At 47.2% G+C, this 21,703-nt stretch overlaps 1 protein-coding gene across 4 annotated transcripts in view; it reads left to right on the plus strand.

The window, feature by feature from the left end:
• Positions 1-21,703, plus strand: part of NSF (N-ethylmaleimide sensitive factor, vesicle fusing ATPase) — an 85,579-nt gene that overhangs the window by 17,282 nt on the left and 46,594 nt on the right. For all 4 annotated transcript variants that reach the window (XM_086626370.1, XM_086626369.1, XM_086626372.1 and 1 more), the window contains exons 3-8: positions 4,056-4,155; positions 6,883-6,922; positions 10,925-11,091; positions 12,112-12,219; positions 12,863-12,938; positions 18,407-18,562. In XM_086626370.1, the coding sequence (XP_086482496.1) occupies positions 4,056-4,155; positions 6,883-6,922; positions 10,925-11,091; positions 12,112-12,219; positions 12,863-12,938; positions 18,407-18,562 (647 nt within the window). The remainder of the gene's footprint in view (positions 1-4,055; positions 4,156-6,882; positions 6,923-10,924; positions 11,092-12,111; positions 12,220-12,862; positions 12,939-18,406; positions 18,563-21,703) is intronic.

Here is a 21,703-nt window from a genome sequence, read left to right on the forward strand (position 1 = left end):
GTACTGGTGCATGGGATTATTCCTCCTCTGGTGAAGAGCTTTGCATTTTCCTTTCTTGAACTTGATGGGATTTGTGTCAGCTCGTATCTCCACCCTGTCAAAGCCTCTCTGAACAGCAGCACAATCAGCAAGTGTGTCATCTGCAGGCTGGCTAAGGGTGCGCTCTGTCCCATCATAGCATCATGGAATGGTTTGGGGTGGAAGGGACCTCAAAGATCATCCAGTTCCAACCCCCCTGCCATGGGCAGGGACACCCTCCACTACACCAGGTTGCCCAAAGCCTCATCTAACCTGGCCTTGAACACTTCCAGGGATGGGGCAGCCACAACTTGTCTGGGCAACCTGCTCCAGTGCCTCAGCACCCTTAGAGGGAAGAATTTCTTCCTTGGATCTCATGAAAATCTCCCCTTTTTCAGTTTAAAGAGGTCACTAATGAAGAGTTGAAGTATTTTGGCCCCGGTATGGACACCTGGGGTAGGTACACCACCAGTGAGCTGCCTGAAGCTGGACTTTGTTCTGCTTTTCACGACCCTCAGAGCCCAGCACTTCAGTTTTCAGTCCACTGCGCTGCCTGTTTGCCTAGTCCGTGATTCATCGGGGGTCTATAAGGATTGTTGTGTGAGGCAGTGTGGAAATGCTAATCTTGAGGTAAACAATATCCATTGCTCTCCCTTCATCCTCAGAGCTCACCATTTCATCCTAGAAGGCTATTGTATTGGTCAGGCGTGATTTTCCTTCATAAATCCATGCTGACTGCTCCCAGTCACTTTCTTGTCCTTTAATAGGTTTGACTTCCAGGATTAGTTGTTCCATCACTTTCCCGGGAGCTCAGGTGAGGCTGACCAGCCTGTAGTTCCCTGGATCCTGCTTCTTGAAGATGAGAGGGACATCTGCTTTCTCTCAGTCCTCAGAAACGTTCTGTGATCACCATGAAGCACCAGTAAATGTCTTGCTCTCTCTCTGTAAGAGCTACAGGGAACCATACCACCTATAACAGGTTTCTGGATTTATGCCTGAGACAGGAGGAGATGGAAAAGGAAGGGTGCACGTCCCTACAGCTGGGACTTTGGTAGCTGATAGATGATTTAGGGCCAGAATCATCAAGTCATAGAATGGTTTGAATTGGAGGGGGCCTTCAATACCATCCAGTTCTAAGCCCCCTGCCATGGGCAGGGACACCTTCCACTACACCAGGTTGCTCAAAGCCCCATCCAACCTGTCCCTGAACACTTCCAGGGATGGAGCAGCCACAGCTTCTCTGGGCAACCTGTTCCAGTGCCTCAGCACCCTCAGAGGGAAGAATTTCTTCCTTAGATCCCATCAAAATCTCCCATCTTTCAGTTCAAAGCCATTTCCCCGTGTCCTGTCACTACACACCCTTGTCCAAAGCCCCTCTCCAGCTTTCCTGTAGCCCCTTTAGGTACTGGAAGGTGCTGGAAGGTCTCCCTGGAGCCTTCTCTTCTCCAGGCTGAACAGCCCTAACTCTCTCAGCCTGTCTCCATAGCAGAGGTGCTCCAGCCCTCAGATCATCTTGGTGGCCTCCTCTGGCCCCGCTCCAACAGCTCCATGTCCTTCTGCTGTTGGGGACCCCAGAGCTGAACGCAGCACTGCAGGGGGGTCTCAGGAGAGCAGAGCAGAGGGGCAGAATCCCCTCCTTCGACCTGCTGCCCACGCTGCTTTGGATGCAGCCCAGGACATGGTTGACTTTCTGGGCTGCCAGTGCACGGTGCCGGCTCATGTTGAGCTTCTTATCCACCAGCACTCCCAAGTCCTTCTCCTCAGGGCTGCTCTCCATCCGTTCTCCACCCAGCCTGTCCTTGTGCTTGGGGTTGCCCCGACCCACGTGCAGTACCTTGCACTTGGCCTTGTTGAACTTCATGAAGTTCTCACAGGCCCATCTCTCCAGCCTGTCAAGGTCCCTCTGGATGGCATCCCTTCCCTCCAGTGTGTCCACCACACCACACAGCTTAGTGTTGTCAGCAAACTTGCTGAGGGTGCACTCAATCCCACTGTCCATGTCACCAACAAAGATGTTAAACAGCACCGGCCCCAGTACTGACCCCTGAGGAATGTCACTCATCCCTGGTCACCAGTTGGGATGTTGAGGCATCGACTGCCACTTTTGAGTGCGACCATCCAGCCAATTCCTTATGCAGCCGAGTGGTCCCTCCATCAAATCAATGTCTCTCTAATTTAGAGACAGGATGTCGTGTGGGACAGCGTCAAATGCTTTGAACAAGTCCAGGTAGATGATGTCAGTTGCTCTTCCCCTATCCATCAATGCCGTAACCTCATCATAGAAGGCTGCCAAATTAGTCAGGCAGGATTTGCCCTTAGTGAAGCCATGTTGGCTGTCACCAATCACCTCCTTGTTTTCTGTGTGCCTTAGCATAGTCGCCAGGAGGATCTGCTCCATGATCTTGCCAGGCACAAAGCTGGGACTGACTGGCCTCTAGTTCCTTGGGTCTTCCTTTTTTCCCTTTTTAAAAATGTAGGCTGTTTCCCCTTTTCCAGTTGGTGGGAACTTCACTGGACTGCCATGACTTCTGAAATATGATGGATAGCGGCTTAGCACCTTCATCTGCCAGTTCCCTCAGGACCCGCGGATGCACCTCATCAGGTCCCATGGACTTGTGCACCTTCAGGTTCCTTAGAAGGTCTTGGACCTGATCTCCTACAGCGGGGAGGAGCCGTGAGGAGCCAAGTCGCTGTTCCGCCTGGCAGCGGAGGCCTGTGTCACTGTGCCATGTGTTTGAAGCGCCTTCCTGCCCTGCTGTGCCATCACACTCCAGCAGTTCCTGGGAAGGTTTCGCACGCTTCCCCGTCTGTTTGGGCTGAATCTCGTGCTTTTGGCTGGGCAGGCCACACGTTCCCTCCAGTCTCCAAGGGCCATATGTTCTTCCCCACCCTGCGGCTGAAGCCGTTGTGCGTACATGATGTAGCCAGTGTGTATGTGTGCAGCAGATCTGCTTCTGGATGCAGCTGGATTCCTGTACATATGCACATGAAAACGCATGGAGCATATGTGCCTGCCATCCATTCCCTGCCAGGGAGGGAGGGTGGCCAGGAGCGTGGGCCTTGGCTGTTAGCATAGCTCACCTCGCCCTTAGTTTCCGACCGTGGATGAGGGCGGAACACCACGGGTCGTGTAAGTTGGTGACCTCATGTGCCCTGTGGGTAGTTAAAGTACAGGCAGTTGTGAAGGAGAAGATGAGGTGGAACCTGATGCCACCAGCACACACAAATCCCATCTTCCTTTTGTTTTGCTTTCTTATGCCGAGAAGAAGTCTGCCTGTCCCGTGATGAGAGCTGTCAGGCATAGTCTGAGGATAACCACAAGCAGCTTTTGAGCATCTTTGCTCCTGACAGCTCAGTTCCGAGACTGACAGACGGACACGTGCCATTGCTGCTGCTGCTCTGCTCCTGGCTCTTTGTGTTGCTCTGGTTTTATAACAGTGTCCCTGGTCTTCAGGTGCTGCCGCGTTCGACATCTGTTGGTCACTAGCAAACAGGAGGGGCAGCCTCGGTGCCCGTGTGATTTTACTTGTTGTCTAGAAATTCCGTCCATTTTCTTTCTGCGATCAAACTTCTAAACAATGTACCAAGATCTTTGTATAGCCTTTGCATCTGGTGTTGAAATCACAGCAGGGTATGCTGCCTGTGTTGGGGTAAAATACTCATGTTTTGGTGGTAGATGCTTGAGACGTGAAACCAGGGTTTATTTTTAGATACAGCAGCCTTGGACTTCGTGGTTATAGTCTGGTTCTCTCGCGTTTGTGTGGTGCAGTTCCTGAAGTAAAGGGCTGCTGGGGGGATGCAGATGGCAGTTACTCGTGCAGCGTCTCGCAGGTGGGCTTTGGGATCACGTTGTGCCGCCGAAGGTGAGGGGCTCCTGCGGCGTGCCTGCAGCGCCACGTGGCTCTGGAGCCGTCGTGTTCTCCTTACGGGACCAGCCACAAGCTGGCCAGTTTCTTTGGATTCTCACAGCGCTGGAAGTAAGGCACGATCCTCCTGGCTGTATACTGGAGTAAAATACTGTTTGTTCTCTCTTCTAGACATGTTGTTGTGAAGACTTCTCCCAACCACAAATACATCTTCACGCTGAGAACCCATCCCTCGGTTGTTCCTGGCAGCATCGCGTTCAGCCTGCCCCAGGTACGGTTCCGTTTGACCTGGTGTTTGGCTGAAAAATGAGCAAAATCTCTGCTGAGGTCAGGGTTGAAGGTAGCTGTTCTAATTGGAGGGAGATGTCTGCAGAAAGGCGTGCTGCAGATTTGCTTTCTGACTGCAAAAATTGAAGGAGACTTTTACTACTGCTGGAGCAAACTTGCTTATATTACTTTGATCTATTTTTAATGCACAGTGGGAGAAAAATACTAGAAAAGGTGTAATTTAACCTTTTAAAAAGCCACAAGAAACAAACCGTTTCACAAAGAAAAGCCTAATCAATGTCTGCTGTTCTTTGTGAAATTTTATTTCTCCCTGTTTTCCCTTGACTTTAAAGGGTTTTCTTTCAAGACCTGCAGGAAGTTTTATTGACTATATTGACTAACGATTGACTATGTTCAGACATTGTTAGTATTTCTAGATGGAAAGTGCAATGTAAAGCAAAAAATATTTAACTTGTCTCTTCTTTCATGATTAAGTCAAGTTACCACATGCTAAGTGATGGTTACAATAAATAATTGATACGATTAAGTGCTGATTAGAAAAATGAGTCTTGTAGGCTGTAACTGGCTTACGCAGCGACTCACAAAACGTAAAACTGCGAGAACCACGGTCACTGATTCAATGCTGTCGTGTTTTCCTGCTAGTGACTAGTCTAGAAGCTCAGTCTCTGTGCTGCAAACACAAGATTGTTCTTTTCCTCAACAGATGACTTGGCATAGGCCCCCAAACCTCTTTTTGCTTTGCGATGTCCCGTTCAAACTCCGATTTGTCCGGATGAGTGGGTGAAGAGGGGGTTGTGTTAACCGTATGTCTAGTTACTGTTTGTGATGCCCAAACTGAAAACCAGTTATCAGTAGGTGATATTTGTGTCACAGGGTTAAAGCAGGCGCATTCATGGTCTAGGATTGATTTTTGTAAATTCCAGTCGTTTTGCAGAGCCAGGAGAGCTCTCCTGCTAAGGAACGAGGTAGGCTGCTTACCTCTAAACAGTGACTATGGTAGGAAGTGTCACAACTGCTGGTGCAGGAATGTTTTATTTGAGTATTCCAGGTGCTACGATTTACTTTCCAGATTTCCTCAAGTCTTGGATAATTGCAACCAGCGTTACACAAAACGTGTGTCCATGGAGGGTCATGCAGTGGACACAGGCTCTAAGACCTCCAAGAAAGTCTGTTGTTCGCTCATTGTGCACATAAAGTTCTTGACCACATTTATTCTGTAATGATCTCAACTCCTTGGCCTAAATACCCAAAGCCATGAAAAATTCTGTATACTGCAGAGACCGAAAGATGAAGGGCCGTGCAGTGATGATAAACTTCTTAGGAGAAAGTACCTAAATGAACGTAGGAGTTGAGCTGTATCTCTTGTCAAAGAGAAGATCTTAACTAGTCTTTCTAGCTGAACTCGGACAACTTTCCTTCCTGTCCTGAAGTTTGGTGAAAAGCTGATCCTGGAGGGTTTAAGCAAAGCTCAGTGTTTGCAGGGGTGCCGGTGTGCTGCCCACTGTTCTTGCACTGGTGCTCACCAGGTGAAGGTGAGTTTGGGATACCTTTGGCAGAAGAATTGGAGCGTCAAGGGGACGGGGAGAATTCTTCCTGGCCTCGCAGGTAAACAGTGGAAGCTGTGAAGCATGAGATTAAATATGGAAACATAATTTGTTTTTACCTTCTTGATAATACCAGTAAGTACATGTAAGACTTCCTGTTCTGGGCTTTGACTTCTAACAAGTTGATCCCTGTTGTGTCAAGGGAATTCCTTCCTTAAGCCTAAATTCCATCTTGAACCACAAACACACTGGAGAGGGAGTACGGGGGGAAATTTTCATTTTTTAAAAAAGATCATTGTATTCCTTCTCTCGACTTGTTCCTTCCAGATAAAAAGCCAAACGTAAATAAAGTACAACATTTCCAATTGCCAGAGCCTTGTGTAATGGTACTTGGATATTTTTGTGATTCCTGTCTCTAAGGTTTAGATGTTTGGGACACCGTGAATACCGCATAGCCTGAGACGTGGACTGTAAATCCACACTAGCCAGTCTAAAAGAGCCATTAGAAAAACAGCATTTCTGCAATTATCAAGCCAGAACTTTTGGCATAGTAAAGGTCACGGATTTTCATGTTGTGTAATTATTGAACCATTTCCCACTTCTTGTGCAGTTCTGTGCTGCACAGATCTTTTTCGAGGAATTTGAAGAGACCTAAAGGATTTGAACAGTTCCATTCCTACTAGTTCTCTCAACAAGTTTTGTTTTAGGTAATTTTAGAACTTAAAGCACGTTACAACTGTTTCCTGCAACTATTAGTACATGGAAGCTTTTAAAATGATGATGGGATGTAGAGCAGCCTTCCTTGCCTGTGGCACTGCCTCCTGTGTGATCAGCACTGGAGCTTTGGTAGCAAATGAGCAAAATGGCCCAAAGCCCTGTCCAGTACCATAACGTCTGCCTCCGAGACGCTGGGGCGGCCGAAAACGTAAAGGAGGTTGGACAGGGCGACCTCCTGAGGTCAGCAAATAGAATATATCGTATGAACGATTGGTTTTGACTTGTTTCCTGTTCACTTGGGGGTCTTTGTAAGATCCTACTCTGCCCTTTTTTCCGGCTCCTTAAGGTTCCCGTGGGGGAGCCTGTTTCTGAGTGAGGATGATGAGTTTGAGCAGGTGTTTGCCGTGGGGAAGGACAGGCTTTCTGAAGTTTCTGTCTTGTTTTCGCAGAGGAAATGGGCCGGACTTTCCATCGGACAAGAGATAGATGGTAAGTCCGTGTGCAGCATGATCGTGACGTGTGTTTATAAAAGCTGAATTCCATGTTTCCCTACTGAAGTGAAAGTGAATTGGAAAACCCTGAATCTTCAGCACTTCCTCAGGTAATGTGGGAGCCTCCTTGGTGAAAGGGAGTTGCTCTCCCATCTGCAGGCTTTCTGTCTCCTCAGGTTTTCAAAATCTGGAGGACTATTTTGGCTTCTTGTCTTCAGATGTCTGGTAGTGCATCAGCATAGCTCTGTATGGAACGTCAGTGTCCACATGGAAACGTGTTGAACGTGTCCTGGATAGTCTGTTCTTGTGGTTTTGGAGAACACTTGTCGCTAACAGAAACCACCGGCGAGGATATTCCTGGCATCTAAATTTCAGCATTGAGAATGGGGAAGTTTCAGTGCCGAGAGTCGCCAGAAGCCAGCGGTGTGCTCCGGGTAGCCGGAGCGATGAGCTGTGTGGGTTTCACCAATAGCTGACTGGAATGTTCTGCGGTATGATGAAAGGAGAGGGATGCCATCTCGAGTTTGTGCAAAGTGGAGATCTGTATTTCAATTTCAAGCCTTAATTGAGCCTGACAAGCCTTTGCCCACGTTCAGAGAGGAGACTGATTTGCGTCTCTCAGCTTGCACGCTCGATCCTCCATTTATTCGTGCTGTCTGTCACCGTTACTTCTGGCTTGTGAACGGTTGGCATCGTTGTCAGTTGTAGGTGCTGCTGTTTGGTTTGGCTGGAGCTTCTGGAGTGTCGACCAAACTCCTGGCAGCAGCTGTTGTTAGGAGGAGGGTCTCCTTGTTCTTTGCAACAGCCCGTCAAGGCGATGGATCAGGTCTGTTCTGACCATGAGGATTTACCCGTGTGCTGCTGGGGGCAGCCACCTCACCCCTTTCCTTGACAGCCTCTAATGGTGGCTGGCCCAGGGTCGTTGATGTGGAGCAAACTGTTCGTTTGACCACTCTTTTGCTGTTTGAGGTGTTTACAGTGATTCCATGGAATTCTGTCGTTTGAGAATTGTGGGCAGAGCGGATGATGGCATCATATGTCGAAAAGTGAGGAGGACCTGGAGAGAGAAGTGGTGCAGCAGTGGATATGGGGCACTGTTAGGGAAGCTTGCTCCTTGGCTGTTTTCCCAGCTCCTTTAGTCTCAGCAAGCCCGTGGGCATGGATCAGTTCTTGAGTGTGAAGTCCGATGTCTTCATGGATCTCTCTTTGTAGTGACAAGCTAGAGTGGATCTGTTTGCCTCTCTAAACAACTAGATACCTCACAGATCATAGCATCACAGAATGGTCTGGGTTGGAAGGCACCTCAGAGATCATCCAGTTCCAATCCCCCTGCCATGGGCAGGGACACCCTCCACTACACCAGGTTGCCCAAAGCCCCATCCAGCCTGGCCTTGAACACTGCCAGGGATGGGGCAGCCACAGCTTCTCTGCGCCTGGTCCAGTTGTTGTTCTCACAACCCGTTACAGTGTCTCAGCACCCTCAGAGGGAAGAATTTCTTCCTTAGATCTCATTGAAATCTACTCTCTTTCAGTTTAAATCCATTGCCCCTTGTCTATCAATCATGCTTGGAAGTCATTTCTTTTTGCTAGCTGATTTTGTTTTGTTTTTTGAACTGAAGAATAATCTGTAATGAGGAGAGGAGACCCATAAATTAATTTCTCACCCTTGTTTGGTTGCTGATCAGTAACACGTGCCAGCTGGCTTACAGACAAATGTGTTTTAGTTCTAAAGTTATTTGGGAAAGCAGCACTAATCAGCACTATTAGCTGTTAGAGCTGATGTGTGGTCATACTGGTACTAGACCTTGCTGTAAACTTGCCAGCTGTGTGGGAATATGTAGTAAGAAAAATAATGCAGTGGTTTTATGCAGTGACTAAGTGTCATATGACTCCCTGCTGAGTGAAAAGGGTTTGTAAAGCTGTTCTACAGGTAGGGAGGAGTATTCATAAACCCAGTGATTTACTGGGGCTCTCTTTTTGTCTTCTTCCCCTCATAATGTCAAAACTATGTTTTAAATGGTGGTTTTAACCGCAGTCCCCTGCTCCGCGGTGCCGTGGAGCGGAGTCCCACTGGGCCCCTGATGCTGTGGGAGAGGCTTTCCAGGTGGGTGGACGTTGTGAGTTGGCCTTGGAAGGGCTGAGCGCCTCCAGTGGATACGCAGTTGTCTTCCCTTCCGTGCGGATCAGCTCCATCAGCTCCCGTGTTCCAGCTGGATGCCTGGAGCCGGGGAACGGCTGCCTCCGCGGCGTTCTCAGTCCCGGGAGGTCCCTGCTGCCTTCTCAGCCCGCCTCTGTTCTGAGGACGTTACAGGATTTCGAAGCTGGTCCTGTGTGCTGCTTACTGACTGCATCCCCAGTGGTGCGTTACCGTTCCCCTCTGCCGGGCATCCCCGGCATTCAGTCCTGGACGTGAGGACGACTCAAACTCAGTGCACGCCTCAGTTCTGTGATGTGACCAGGCCCAGGGACTGATATTCTTTCCAGAAGCTTTTGTTTGACAAAGCCCTGAGATTAGACAAGTAAAAGGAAGTAGCTGCCCTGAAGTGACCGGTAAGGCAAGAAGAACTCCTGTTGTGCCCTTGCAGGACCAAAGTCCTTCATTAGCTGTGGCTTATGTGATAACTCTGCTGCCATATGCCTTTTTGAAGGAACTAGTTGATGTCGTAGATACAGCTCAGGTCAGGAAGTGGTTTAGTGTTTTGTCTTTATCCCTGTTTCCCGGAAGATTTTTCTTTGACAGCTCATTTCTAGGTGGCCTATTCTTATACCAGGAAGGATGTTAAAGGTGCATTCTGTGGTGACCTGTGTGTCTTCTGGTAACAACTTCAGCAAGAGACAGACTCTCTTTATTCTCTCAACTTGAACAAATCACGTATTTGACATCACATCTTCCCAGGAGTCTGCAGCTTTATCCTGAAACTATTCTGCTACCAAGAGGCTTGATAGAAAATAGTAGGTTATATATGAAGTACATTTCCCTTAGTCACCTCCTACTGTTTTATCCTTAGCTGTGACTTCTGTATCAGATGGGACTTTCTTCTCTAGATTCAAAGCAAACCTAGAATGTTCCTCAGTCTTCTGGAGAAACATCCGCTTCTGCCCTTTGTCTGGTTTGTGAGTTATTAGGACTGTCTGCTTTGTGAGATCCTGTCCTTCTGAGCAGTTGTGCTGAGGCAGTATCCCCGAAGTCATCCACCATCCTCTTCTTTCCTTTCTATCCTCTTTCCTCCAGCAGCAACAGCCCTAAGTGGCCTCGTGTTTTTGGCATGATGTGATTTGAGACCTGTCTGGATTTGGTGCAGTTGGCAATGACTGTGAAGTACCCTCCATGCCACTTTGCTTTCTGCCCCCTTTCAAGGGCTGTTCGGATGATTCTGCATTACTGAAGGTAACCAGGAGCATGTTAGGATGGGCCCAAGTGCTCTTCTCGGGTAGGGGCTATTTCCTTGGGTAGTTGATGCTTCACTCTGGTAGATTGTGTTACTGCACTTGAATTTGCAGGTAATGTAACTGTCTGCTACCTAATCTGGAGAAGAGCTAGTCAATCTGTTGCTACAGAAAACTAGTTATGACCTCTTGTCATTGATTTTTTGGGCAGGAATACTCTTAACGCTCACTTTTGGGCTTTCTGAAGACATATCCTCCAAACCCTTACATGCAGATAGAGCTATCATGGTACTACAACGTGTGTGAATTTGCTTTCGTTGTCCCCACTCCCTGAAGCTTGTATGGTGTTGGACCTGTTTCAAAGGAGACTATTAGAGTTTTTAAAGAAATGCAGGAATTTTCAGTGGCGATACATTTGCTGTATTTTTGATCTTGTTGTAGACCATGGATGTAAGAGAAATAAGGGTTTCTATCAGAAATAATATATTTGATTTTATTGAGTACTCATCCTGAGTGGAAGAGCACGCACTGCCAAACTTACAGTATGTTTAATATATTGTGGGGGGACCTTGCTGTTCTGAAATGTGCTGTTTCTTTTTTTTTTTTTTAACAGTTTCCTTATACACTTTCGACAAGGCTAAGCAGTGTATTGGCACAATGACAATCGAGATCGATTTTCTGCAGAAGAAGAGCATTGACTCCAACCCCTACGACACGGACAAGATGGCTGCTGAATTCATCCAGCAGTTCAACAGCCAGGCCTTCTCCGTGGGCCAGCAGGTGCGGGTTTGGTTTGGATTAGGTTTTTAGGGCCAAAATGTTCTTCAGTAGCGTGCGCACGCTTGTCGTACAGTGATGTCAAATACTGCAGAGTGCCCAGGTACCGACCCTGCGCTGCAAAGGGCCGTCAGCAGAAATTGTTGTGGGAATGGTTTCTGTAGGAAAAGTTGAACCATCATGACTTTCACTGAGAGCATGAGCAGAGTTGAAAATCTGCCTTTTCCTCATCTGAAGAAGTCGATATCTTTCTTGCTGAGGAAAATCCCAAGGCTTGAGGGAGCTGGGTTCGCTCTCCGTTGTGGCCTGGTTGGATTTAAGCGTGGCAGCTCCTGGAATCTGTTGAGAAGGTACTACTGGGAATTAATTACCACTGGTGTCCAAGGGCAGTGTATTTTATTGTAACGTTTCTTGCTGCTCTACGGACTCCCGTAGTAAAACAGGTATGAAGTGTTTGACTTGGGGATTTCTGAAAGCTGATGTCCCTGTCATTGAGCCTTCTCGGCCCGGCAGCAGATGGGCTTCTGCCCTGCGAGCGTCTGCGGTAGCCCCTGGTTTGCCATATTCTCAGGACATGTCAAGGTCTGTCTCTCATAGCAGTTTACAACTTGCAGGGTCTGAATCTTAAGACAAACTGAAATGTGAAAGATAGAAAGATTTGAGCTCAGTTGTTCTCCCTGCCTAAAACCAGTGTTTAAAGTGAGAGGAAAGTGTCAAGAGATGATACAGAACTGGGGAGAAAAGGGGGCAAAAGAGAACCTTTTCTTGGAAGGAGAATTCTTCTTTCAGTTTTTCCAATTGACTTCATGTTCTTCAACTTTTTGATCTGTTACCGTTAAGTGTGGAACAGGAAAAAGACGTGTTCAGTACACCGGACCTTTACAGGGTGAAAACTGAGTGGCATTTGTTGGGTGGTAAACTTAATCTTCAGGCCTCTTTTCTCTTCAAATCTTAGTAACCTTGTCAAAATCCTTTCTAGGTTTTTAATGAGTTAAAATCCCCTTCTGTTTTTTCTTTCCACAGCTTGTGTTCAGCTTTAATGACAAGCTTTTCGGCCTCTTGGTAAAGGACATGGAAGCCATGGACCCCAGCATTCTCAAAGGAGAGTCTGGAGCCAGCAAAAAGCAGAAGGTAGGCTCCCAGGAACTCATGTTCATTCCCTAGGGACGGCAGAGATTCAAGTACTGATCAGATCTTGCTGCAAGGAGGAATTTAGGTTACTTGCATTCGGAGAAGTTGCCCATTTGTTTCATCTGGCGGCGTCTTTTGCTTCAGAGAAGATGAGGAGCGTTGATTTTGGTTTAGTGCAGTCTCCTGGGCTTCTGTAGTTGGGAGCTTAGAGTTGCACCCACTGAAGTGCAGAGCTGGGGAAGATGCAAGGAATATCTTTTAGTCTTTATGTACTAATTCATGGAAACATCCTCTCTTGACCCTGTTTGCCTTGCAGATATGTCCAGTTTTGATTTTTCATTCTGTAGAAAGGACATGATTTTTTTTTTCTTCTTTACTTGCTAGATCTCGCTGAAATAAAGCAGTTGGGTTTGAACTAAACAAATAATTTCAGAAAGCCAATTTATTATATCCAATGATCTTCTGCATTCAATGATGTTAGTTTTAGAGGAAATGTTGGTATTTCACGTGCTTCCCAATGACTGTTGTAGTGGGACTTTTGCTAGTTTCTTGCCTTCTGAGATGTGCTTGAAGATACCTGAGGAGCAATCTGAAGTTGAGCCTAATAGCTTAACGTAATTATTTGTTTCGCTCCCTTCTGCAGATTGACGTTGGTTTGGTTCTTGGAAACAGTCAAGTTGCCTTTGAAAAAGCTGAGAACTCCTCTCTCAATCTGATCGGTAAGTGCCACTGTGTAAAGACATAGATAATGCTTGAAGTTTGCTGCTTTTCAGGCCTCGGAGACTTGTGTGCCTCAAAGTTTGTTTTTCTGGTTAACATCAGTTGACCTAATCCATTGAAAACTGCATCTCAAAATGTCTCCCAGGCATCTGTTTAAACTAGAAAATGACTGGATTTGATCCCTTAGGAACCTCTCACACCCTTCAGAAAGCAGTTTTTGGATGCTCAAGACTCTTGAAAACCACTGCACTCAGAAGACACCATCCTTCCAGCAGACTTTGCTGCTTCTCAACAGGGGCTCTCTGAAAGTCACTGTCCTCTCAGTATGAAGCTCCACAACTGACCAACATACTAGAGAAGTTCTGTGGGTCTCTATACCATACATGTCACCACGGTGCATCTGAAATACAAAGACACAGAGCTAGGAGGAGAAAAGATGAGTGTGACTTTGGGAGGCTCTGACAATAGCAAATGGAGTTAGATGAGCAGAGAGGTTAACCTGCACTTCTGGCCCTGGGTTAGAGAGGCACCATGGAACAGTAGCTGCAGCAAAAGTCAGCAACTAGAGTCACAGAATCACAGAATGATTGGTTGGAAGGGACCTCAAACATCATCCAGTTCCAACCCCCCTGCCATGGGCAGGGACACCTTCCCCTACACCAGTTTGCCCACAGCCTCATCCAACCTGGCCTTGAACACTTCCAGGGAAGACACTCCGTTCTTCGGTCTTCTAGAGTCATTCACATATTCACCTCACGTAGCATCTTGTCAGAGGAGGAGCCAAAGAGCTTATCTCAATGTAAGCTTGAAACCACACTTTTGTGCTGGCATACAAGGACTTGAAAGAATTTTATCCATTCATTAGTTTCCTTTCTTAATGTGGTGCCTGTATGTAAAGGACTAGATCAAAATTAAATTATCCTCATCATCAGACTCGGTTTCTTTCCATATTACCCCCTCCATCTTTACCTTCCTTAAAGCTCCCTGCTAACTGGCAGTTCCCAGCCATGCTTTGGCTTCAGCTTCTGTAAATGTTCTTTCTGAAGATGAGTGTCTAAACAAGCAAACCCTTATTAGCTACTCACAACCTTATTAGTCCATGTCAAGAAACCAAGCAAAGCATCCCTCCAGATCATGTTACTAGTCAGTAACTCAGGCAGCTTCGGAGCCACCTCTTGGTGCCCACCCTGGATACAGAGTATTTGTAAAAGGCTGAAAAAGTTGCTTCTCTTTACTCATATTACATGAATCCGTTTTCTTTCTTTCATGGTAGCCATCTAACGAGTGTCAAATTAATGCAGTATGCAGTACTATACTGTGAAATACATACCTTTAAAAGTTAATTAATCTCTTTTCAAAGAGACACTTTCTAAAACCTCAACAAAACGAATCTTTATGTACAATTTCAGACTTTACTAGCAAAGAAATCAGGGAATAACTGATGTATCCTTCACACATTCCTTTAGAAAGAAGCTGGTGTAGAGCTGGGGAGGAATTCCCATAGAGCCACCAGCTTGGATGATGGGGTCCTGGACCACAAAGCAGGCAGTGAGGGCCCCTTCCCTGAGTCGGTTGTGTGCCCTGGCACCTTGTGGCTGTCCTGCAGAACAGACGCACACTCCGTCACTCCAGCTGTTCCGTTTCTTGCCGGTGTTATGAAGTGGGTGATACCTGGCAAGCCTGCAGTTGCCAACACCTCTCTTGCTGGTAGTATGGCTCAAGGCGTTCTTTTCTGGGTGTGATTCAAGTCCTGTACTTGAACAGACACTCTTATTTTTCTTTTTTCTCATTTTCCTTTCCTATTTTGTTCCTTTTTCCCGGAGTCTCAGCTAAGAAAACTTCTCCTTTCCTGCTACTCTTCCACAGACAAGAAGTGGCAGGTGAGGGCTGCTGTGAGTGGGGTTTCAGTGAACCTGACCAGCTCAGAGGAGCACTCAGTCGAGTTTTAATACTTATTATTTTTGTGGTGGGCTTCAAAGCACAGCTCTGCTTGACTGTGAATGCTCAGTGCTTTGGGTGTTTATTCCAGAAATGAAACACAAGAGGGTAGAAGCCTCTCAGGGAAGTCGAACTCAGCTCAGTCAGCATTGCAGGAGCCTGTGGCAGAGGCTGAGTTTTGATGCTGCCCTGAAGTGCCATCTTCCCTCACATGCCAGGCTTTGGCTTCGTGTTCTGTAGTTGTCTCCACCGTGTGCTACAGTCGCTCCAAAAATGGGGAGAACGAGACTGTTGTGTAACCACGTACCGTGTGTCTCACGTGGGTGTTTTTATCTGAAAGCACAGCCAGTCGTCTGCACTGGGAAAAACCCCACCAGAGGTCCGCAGGCTGAATTGTAGAGGACTGTAATTAAGCATATTAACAAGGATACAGGCTTTAAGAGCACTGAATGACATTTGCATGGGCAATTAGTTCATACCTGTGGTAACACGATCACAGCCCCTTTAGTTTTTGCTGTGTTTTGGTAGGAAAGCTGGAGGTGAGTACTGACATAATGCAATTTATTGCGTCTGATCAAGCAGTGATATTTAACTTGGTTAATATTCAAAGCCCTGTAATGACCCGTGAGCTTCCTCCCAGCAGTATGGGTGTGAAGGGTGGTCCTGTGGGAGAGCTGAGTGATTGGAAATAGGAATCCTTCACTGTGATTCAATTTCATTGCCTGCAGACAAGGCAAGAGAGTTGCTTATGCCTCAGTTTACTTCTGTCAGATTGGTACTTCATTTAATATCCTCATTGATCTGAGGCAGAGCTACTTAATGTGCTTTGTTAGTCCCTGGAGAATTGTAAAGTTTTAAATAATTAAGTTCTTAGAGAGGAGATCTAATAGAAAGGAATTGTAATAATTTAAAAAACCAAAAAAGCCAATTCTATTTCTCCTACTTAGCATAAAACCACATGTTATAAAACCAGTGGATGATGTTGTAATTCAATTTGCAAGAATTTGATTGTGATGGGATGCAGCCAGAAGAGGGGGGTATAGGCTAAGCTCTGCAGGAGCAACATCCCTGGCGGAGTGGTCTGATCTGAAAACTGTAGTGGAGCAACCAGGTAATAAATACTGAGTAAGCAGTGAACCAAGCGCTCACTGCTGCCCTGCATGGCCCTGCGTGTTACTGCTGTGTGTTCTACCTACCAGCAGGTTGTCCCTAACGCGTGGGTTAAAGGCATGTTCGTGTGTGTTTGTTTTGCTGCACGTGGAATTGAAGTGTCGATTCCAGGTGTGCTCAGCCCAAGATTAACAGCAGCCTAATTCAGCTAACACAGGACTCTTTTTTAGGGTACTCACTGGACTCGTAGGTGCTAACTCATTATCTGGCTCCACTTGGAGCATCTCTAGGAAAGGTTATGGAACAAATCAGCAAATAGACAGTTGTAGTTTGCGACGACTGGCTTTTTAGGGGAGACAATGATCGCCAGGGCCAATCCTGTAAAGCACTGTGCAAGTGTGAGAAAACACGAGACATCCAGTTTCTGCATGAGTTCAGGATGATCTGCAGAGTCTTTGCTTTCTCTCTGGAGTTTTGTATTACTGTTGATCCCTCTGGTAGCTAAGCAAGGCCATGATGCTGAAAGCCCTTTGGAAGTGCCGATCTAACCGATAGGAGCGTCCGTGCTCCTGTGTGAATTCCCTTGAAGGGACCGAAGGCGATACTGCATGGATCGGCAGCATCTCAGCAGTATGCTTCTAGGAGCATTTGTGCTTTTTGTCTACTTCCTAAATGCCCTGAGTACTTTAAAGCAGCTCTGAAAAGGGAGTGAGGAGCTCTGAAAGACTGACACACACGTGGTTTGTCAACAAAAAGGAAAAGAGGGTGGTTACACCGTTGCTTGGAGCCTACAAAACCTGTGCTTAGGGGGATCTGGCTCAACTTAAACCAGCTCTAGAAGACCTGGAACAAACAGACAAAATGCACTGTGATGGTTTGCCAAGACTGGCTTTGATTGTTCTGAGTTGTAAAGGAGCTAGCTAACCTCGTGATGGCTGTGTGTAACCTTGCTTAGAATTGCTGTGGTGTCTGAGGACTGCAAGATGGTGAACGTGCTGTCGGTTTTTGAAAAAGATAATAGAGAAGGTCTGGCGAGCTACAGATCTTTGAACCTGAAATCTGTACAGAAGAGATCAACAGAAATTGTAATAAAGAATTAAATGAGAGGATATCTATATACACTGGGAAGGGTCAGCCTGTCTTCTGTAAGTGCAGCCCTACCTCATGATCCCACTGGAGTTCATCATGGGAATCAAAAACCGCAGGCTGACATAGTCTGCTTGTTTTTCAGAGCTCTTCCAGCAAAGTTCTTATCAAAGTTTCTTTGAAAAGTATCTAAACAGAGATCTGCAAGAGAGAAGGTTCTTGCATGAGTAGGTGAGTGATGAAAGGATAGGAGTAAATAGCCAGTGCCAGTGGAGTTCGGTGTGAGTCTCTGCTGGGGCCTTTGCTTTTCATTACAATTATTGAATAAACTGGTAAAAAGGGTGAGTAATGAGGTGACAGAGCTTGCTCTTGTGCAGCTCGGTGACTAAGAGATAAAATGGCAGAGGAAATGCAATATAAATAAACGTGAAGTGATGCGTGGGAGGAAAAACACTTCTAACTTTGGTCAAAAATGATTGTTGTTTTTGGGCCAAGATCCCAGGTACGATCATTTGAAGGAGATGCTGGACCCATGCTCAGGAGCAGCCTGAGCCCTGTTGTTAGGAATTATTAAGCACAGTTGTTAAGAATTATTACACGTTATTAAAAAAGGAATATGAACAATCTGGAGCATAATTTGGTACCTGTATTTAAGATACAAACAAAGCACAGGGCGTGCAGTTCTGGTCTGCCTGTCTGTCAGAGGGCAAACTAGACATCGTGCAGGCTGGGGGGGAGCAGGGTGCTCAAGTGTGGAGCAGCTGCTGCCTAAGGAAGGAGGAACGAGTGAGGACTGCTCTGCCTGGAGGGTACAGGGCAAACCTGTTGTCATCCCAGGCTTGACAGAGAGTTGATACTGATGCTCTTTATTGCCTCTTCAGATGTAAGGCTTGGGAGACGTGAGATGAAGCTGGTAGGAGCTGGCTCGGGCACACAAAGGAGGTGTTTGGTTGTGCAACCAGTAGCAGACATGATGAGCAGGATGCTGTAGGGCGTTCCGGGTACTGAGCTTACATGGGTCCGAGGGGACCGAGGTAAATTTGTGGCAGAGAAATCTGCTGTGGATTCTTAAATACATGGGAGCAACACCTGGCTTGAGAAATCCCTGAGCTGGGTGGTTGGAAGGCTGGGAAGATAGTTTACGAAGTAAGCCGAGTCTCTGGTGTGCTGCCCTTGCATCCTTCTCCGTGCATCCTCCTGGCTAACGTTTGAAACCGAACGTCGAGTTAGCTGGGCACGGGTCTGACCTGGTAGAGCTGTTCTGGTGTTTGTACTTGTATTTGCTGTAATTCTGCTGTGCTACGTGTTTGAAACGATTTCTTTTTTTTGACAGGTAAATCAAAGACCAAGGAGAACCGCCAGTCAATCATCAACCCAGACTGGAATTTTGAGAAAATGGGCATCGGGGGTCTCGACAAAGAATTCTCAGATATTTTCCGGCGAGCTTTTGCTTCTCGAGTTTTTCCACCCGAAATTGTGGAGCAAATGGGTGAGTATGACCTGGAGAAGCATGGCTGGGGTGCAGGATGCGGGGCTGTTTCTGGCTTGTAAAGACTGGATAGCGGCTAACAGTGCTGTGATGCTGTAACTTGCTTAGGGATCTAACAGACTAACAGAGCCTTTTTTTGCCCCTCCTGCTCCCAAATGTGTTTCATACTCTTGTTACTTGGCTGGAGAAGGGGGACAAAGAAACAGAGTGAATGCTCAGTGCTGTACGTGAAATGTCTGAACGAATGAGACGTGTGGTTTAGAATCACAGAATCACAGAATGGGAAGGGAAGGGTGGGAAGGGACCTCTGAGATCATCCAGTTCCAACCCCCTTGCCATGGGCAGGGACACCTTCCCCTACACCAGCTTGCTCAAAGCCCCATCCAACCTGGCCTTGAACACTGCCAGGGATGGGGCAGCCACAGCTTCTCTGGGCAACCTGTTCCAGTGCCTCAGCACCCTCAGTGTGAAAAATTTTTTTCTTATATCCAATCAAAATCTCCCCTCTTTCAGTTTAAAGCCATTGCCCCGTGTCCTGTCACTACACGCCCTTGTAAAAAGTTCATTCAGTTTAACTGGCTACTTTTCTGTTGGAACGAGACGCTCCCTGTTCTTCCGAATGCTGCGGTTACTCACGGCGGGGAGGCTGATACTCCTGTTCCTGACTTACTGGCGACGGGCTGTCATCTGTATAGACCAAAGGAAATTGTGTCTTCGTGATCCTGCCTTAGATATTAAATACCTGTTGTCCTGGCAGCTGCACTACAACCCTCTGTCCCTCTCGCAGCGTTAGCCCAATAAACACAGGATCAGTGTGATCCGTGCTTGGGCAGATCTGAAATGCCAGAGAGGAGGCACAGGCCGTGGCACGTCTTGGTGTTTGTGAAATAAAAGCACAGATTCTAAATATAACTTTTTTTTTTTTAATTTTTGGGTCAGGGGAAGGAAAGGCAGTCCCATTACTTTGTAAACATGTGCTGGCAGGCAGAAAAATGGTACTGGTTTTAATTTTTAGTAAGCAGTATGCAGCTGCAGGTGTCTTAATTTGTCACATCAAGCGGCTGGGGATGTTATAGCTGGTCCGTGTTCTGTGAATATCATCTCTGTGGGTTCAGGTTTAAACTTGGAATCTGTAGCTGCATAATTGCTGTGTATGTTTATGTTTCTTGATCCACCTTCCCTCCCTCCACAAACGAAGCAATCAAGATTTTGATTACAAAACAGATTTTCATCAGAAGATACGTCCTGTTTGTGTGTGGCTGGGTGAAGTGTGCCTGTTTCCAGGGCTTGGGGAACTGATGTTCAAGTGAACTTCTCTGAGAAGTGCATTAGGGCTTTTCTTAGCGATTCGAACACTTCTGGAGAAGCCCTGGAGAAGCCCTGTAGGCTAATTCCAATTAAAGGACCATTCTCTCTCTCTTGCCTTTTTACTTCCTATCCATCTGATGGCCAAGGCCTTCTGGGAGCTGATCTTGGTTCTCTTGGCTTTGGCGGCTGTGAGCAAGTCATAACTTCTCTGCCTCTGCTTGGGAATATCAAATGCTTGAGTTTGTTAAATATTTAGCTGCTCTGCAGAGAGAGGAAGTGAGAGAAATGGTATTGGCTACGGAAAGAAAAGCCATATATTCTTGGCTGCAGTACCAAGTCCTTAGCTGTGACAATATGCGAAGGTAAAAGGCTTAGACTTTGGGAATTCTAAATTTTGGAATCTACCTGGACTTGTTCAAAGCATTTGACACTGTCCTGCACAACATCCTGTCTCTAAATTGGAGAGACACGGATTTGATGGATGGACCACTCGACTGCGTAAGGAATTGGCTGGATGGTCGCACTCAAAGAGTTGCAGTCTCGATGTCCAAGTGGCTCGATGTCCAAGTGGAGACCAGTGATGAGTGACATTCCTCAGGGGTTGGTATTGGGTCCGGTGCTGTTTAATGTCTTTGTTGGAGACATGGACAGTGGGATCGAGTGCACCCGCAGCAAGTTTGCAGATGACACCAAGTTGTGTGGTGTTGTGGACATGCCGGAGCGAAGGGATGCCATCCAGAGGGACCTGGACAGGCTGGAGTGGTGGGCCTGTGAGAACTTGATGAAGTCCACCAAGGCCAAGTGCAAGGTCCTGCACATGGGTCGGGGCAATCCCAAGCACAAGGACAGGCTGGGCAGAGAATGGATGGAGAGCAGCTCTGAGGAGAAGGACTTGGGAGTGTTGGTGGATGAGAAGCTCAACATGAGCCGGCACCGTGCGCTGGCAGCCCAGAAAGCCAACCGTGTCCTGGGCTGTATCCAAAGCAGCGTGGGCAGCAGGGCGAGGGAGGGGATTCTGCCCCTCTGCTCTGCTCTCCTGAGACCCCCCTGCAGTGCTGCGTCCAGCTCTGGGGCCCAACATCAGAAGGACATGGAGCTGCTGGAGCGGGTCTAGAGGAGGCCACCAAGATGATGCGAGGGCTGGAGCACCTCTGCTATGGAGACAGGCTGAGATAGTTGGGGCTGTTCAGCCTGGAGAAGAGAAGGCTCCAGGGAGACCTTCCAGTACCTAAAGGGGCTACAGGAAAGCTGGAGAGGGACTTCTGACAAGGGTGTGTAGTGACAGGACACGGGGCAATGGCTTTAAACTGAAAGAGGGGAGATTTCCATGGGATCTAAGGAAGAAATATTTTAGAATGAGGGTGCTGAGGCACTGGAGCAGGTTGCCCAGAGAAGCTGTGGCTGCCCCATCCCTGGAAGTGTTCAAGGCCAGGTTGGATGAGGCTTTGGACAATCTGATGTAGTGGAGGGTGTCCCTGTCCATGGCAGGGGATTGGAACTAGATAATCCTGAAGGTCTCTTCGAACCAAAAACCATTCTATGATTCTCATCAGAGTCACTGAACTGTGATGAGAAATATGTTAGCAGACAAGAATTAGAGCTCCTTTTCGTTTTGCTCCACCTTCACCTATTCAGCTTCCCGGCTGCGCAGTCTGGCAGCATGTGGAGCTGTCGTGCGTCACGCTGCGATTACGTGACCTTGATGTTATCACTGGCTGAAATAGCTGGACAGCTGGGCACGCTTTGGTACCAATGTGCTGCAGCTAACTTTGCCATGGAGGACCTACATCTCCGTCAGGTACCTCTGGAGAAGGTCGGAAGCCTTGGTGGCTG

The sequence above is a fragment of the Tauraco erythrolophus genome, chromosome 25 (genome assembly GCF_009769465.1).
Source record: "Tauraco erythrolophus isolate bTauEry1 chromosome 25, bTauEry1.pri, whole genome shotgun sequence".
NCBI classification, from domain to species: Eukaryota; Metazoa; Chordata; class Aves; order Musophagiformes; family Musophagidae; genus Tauraco; species Tauraco erythrolophus.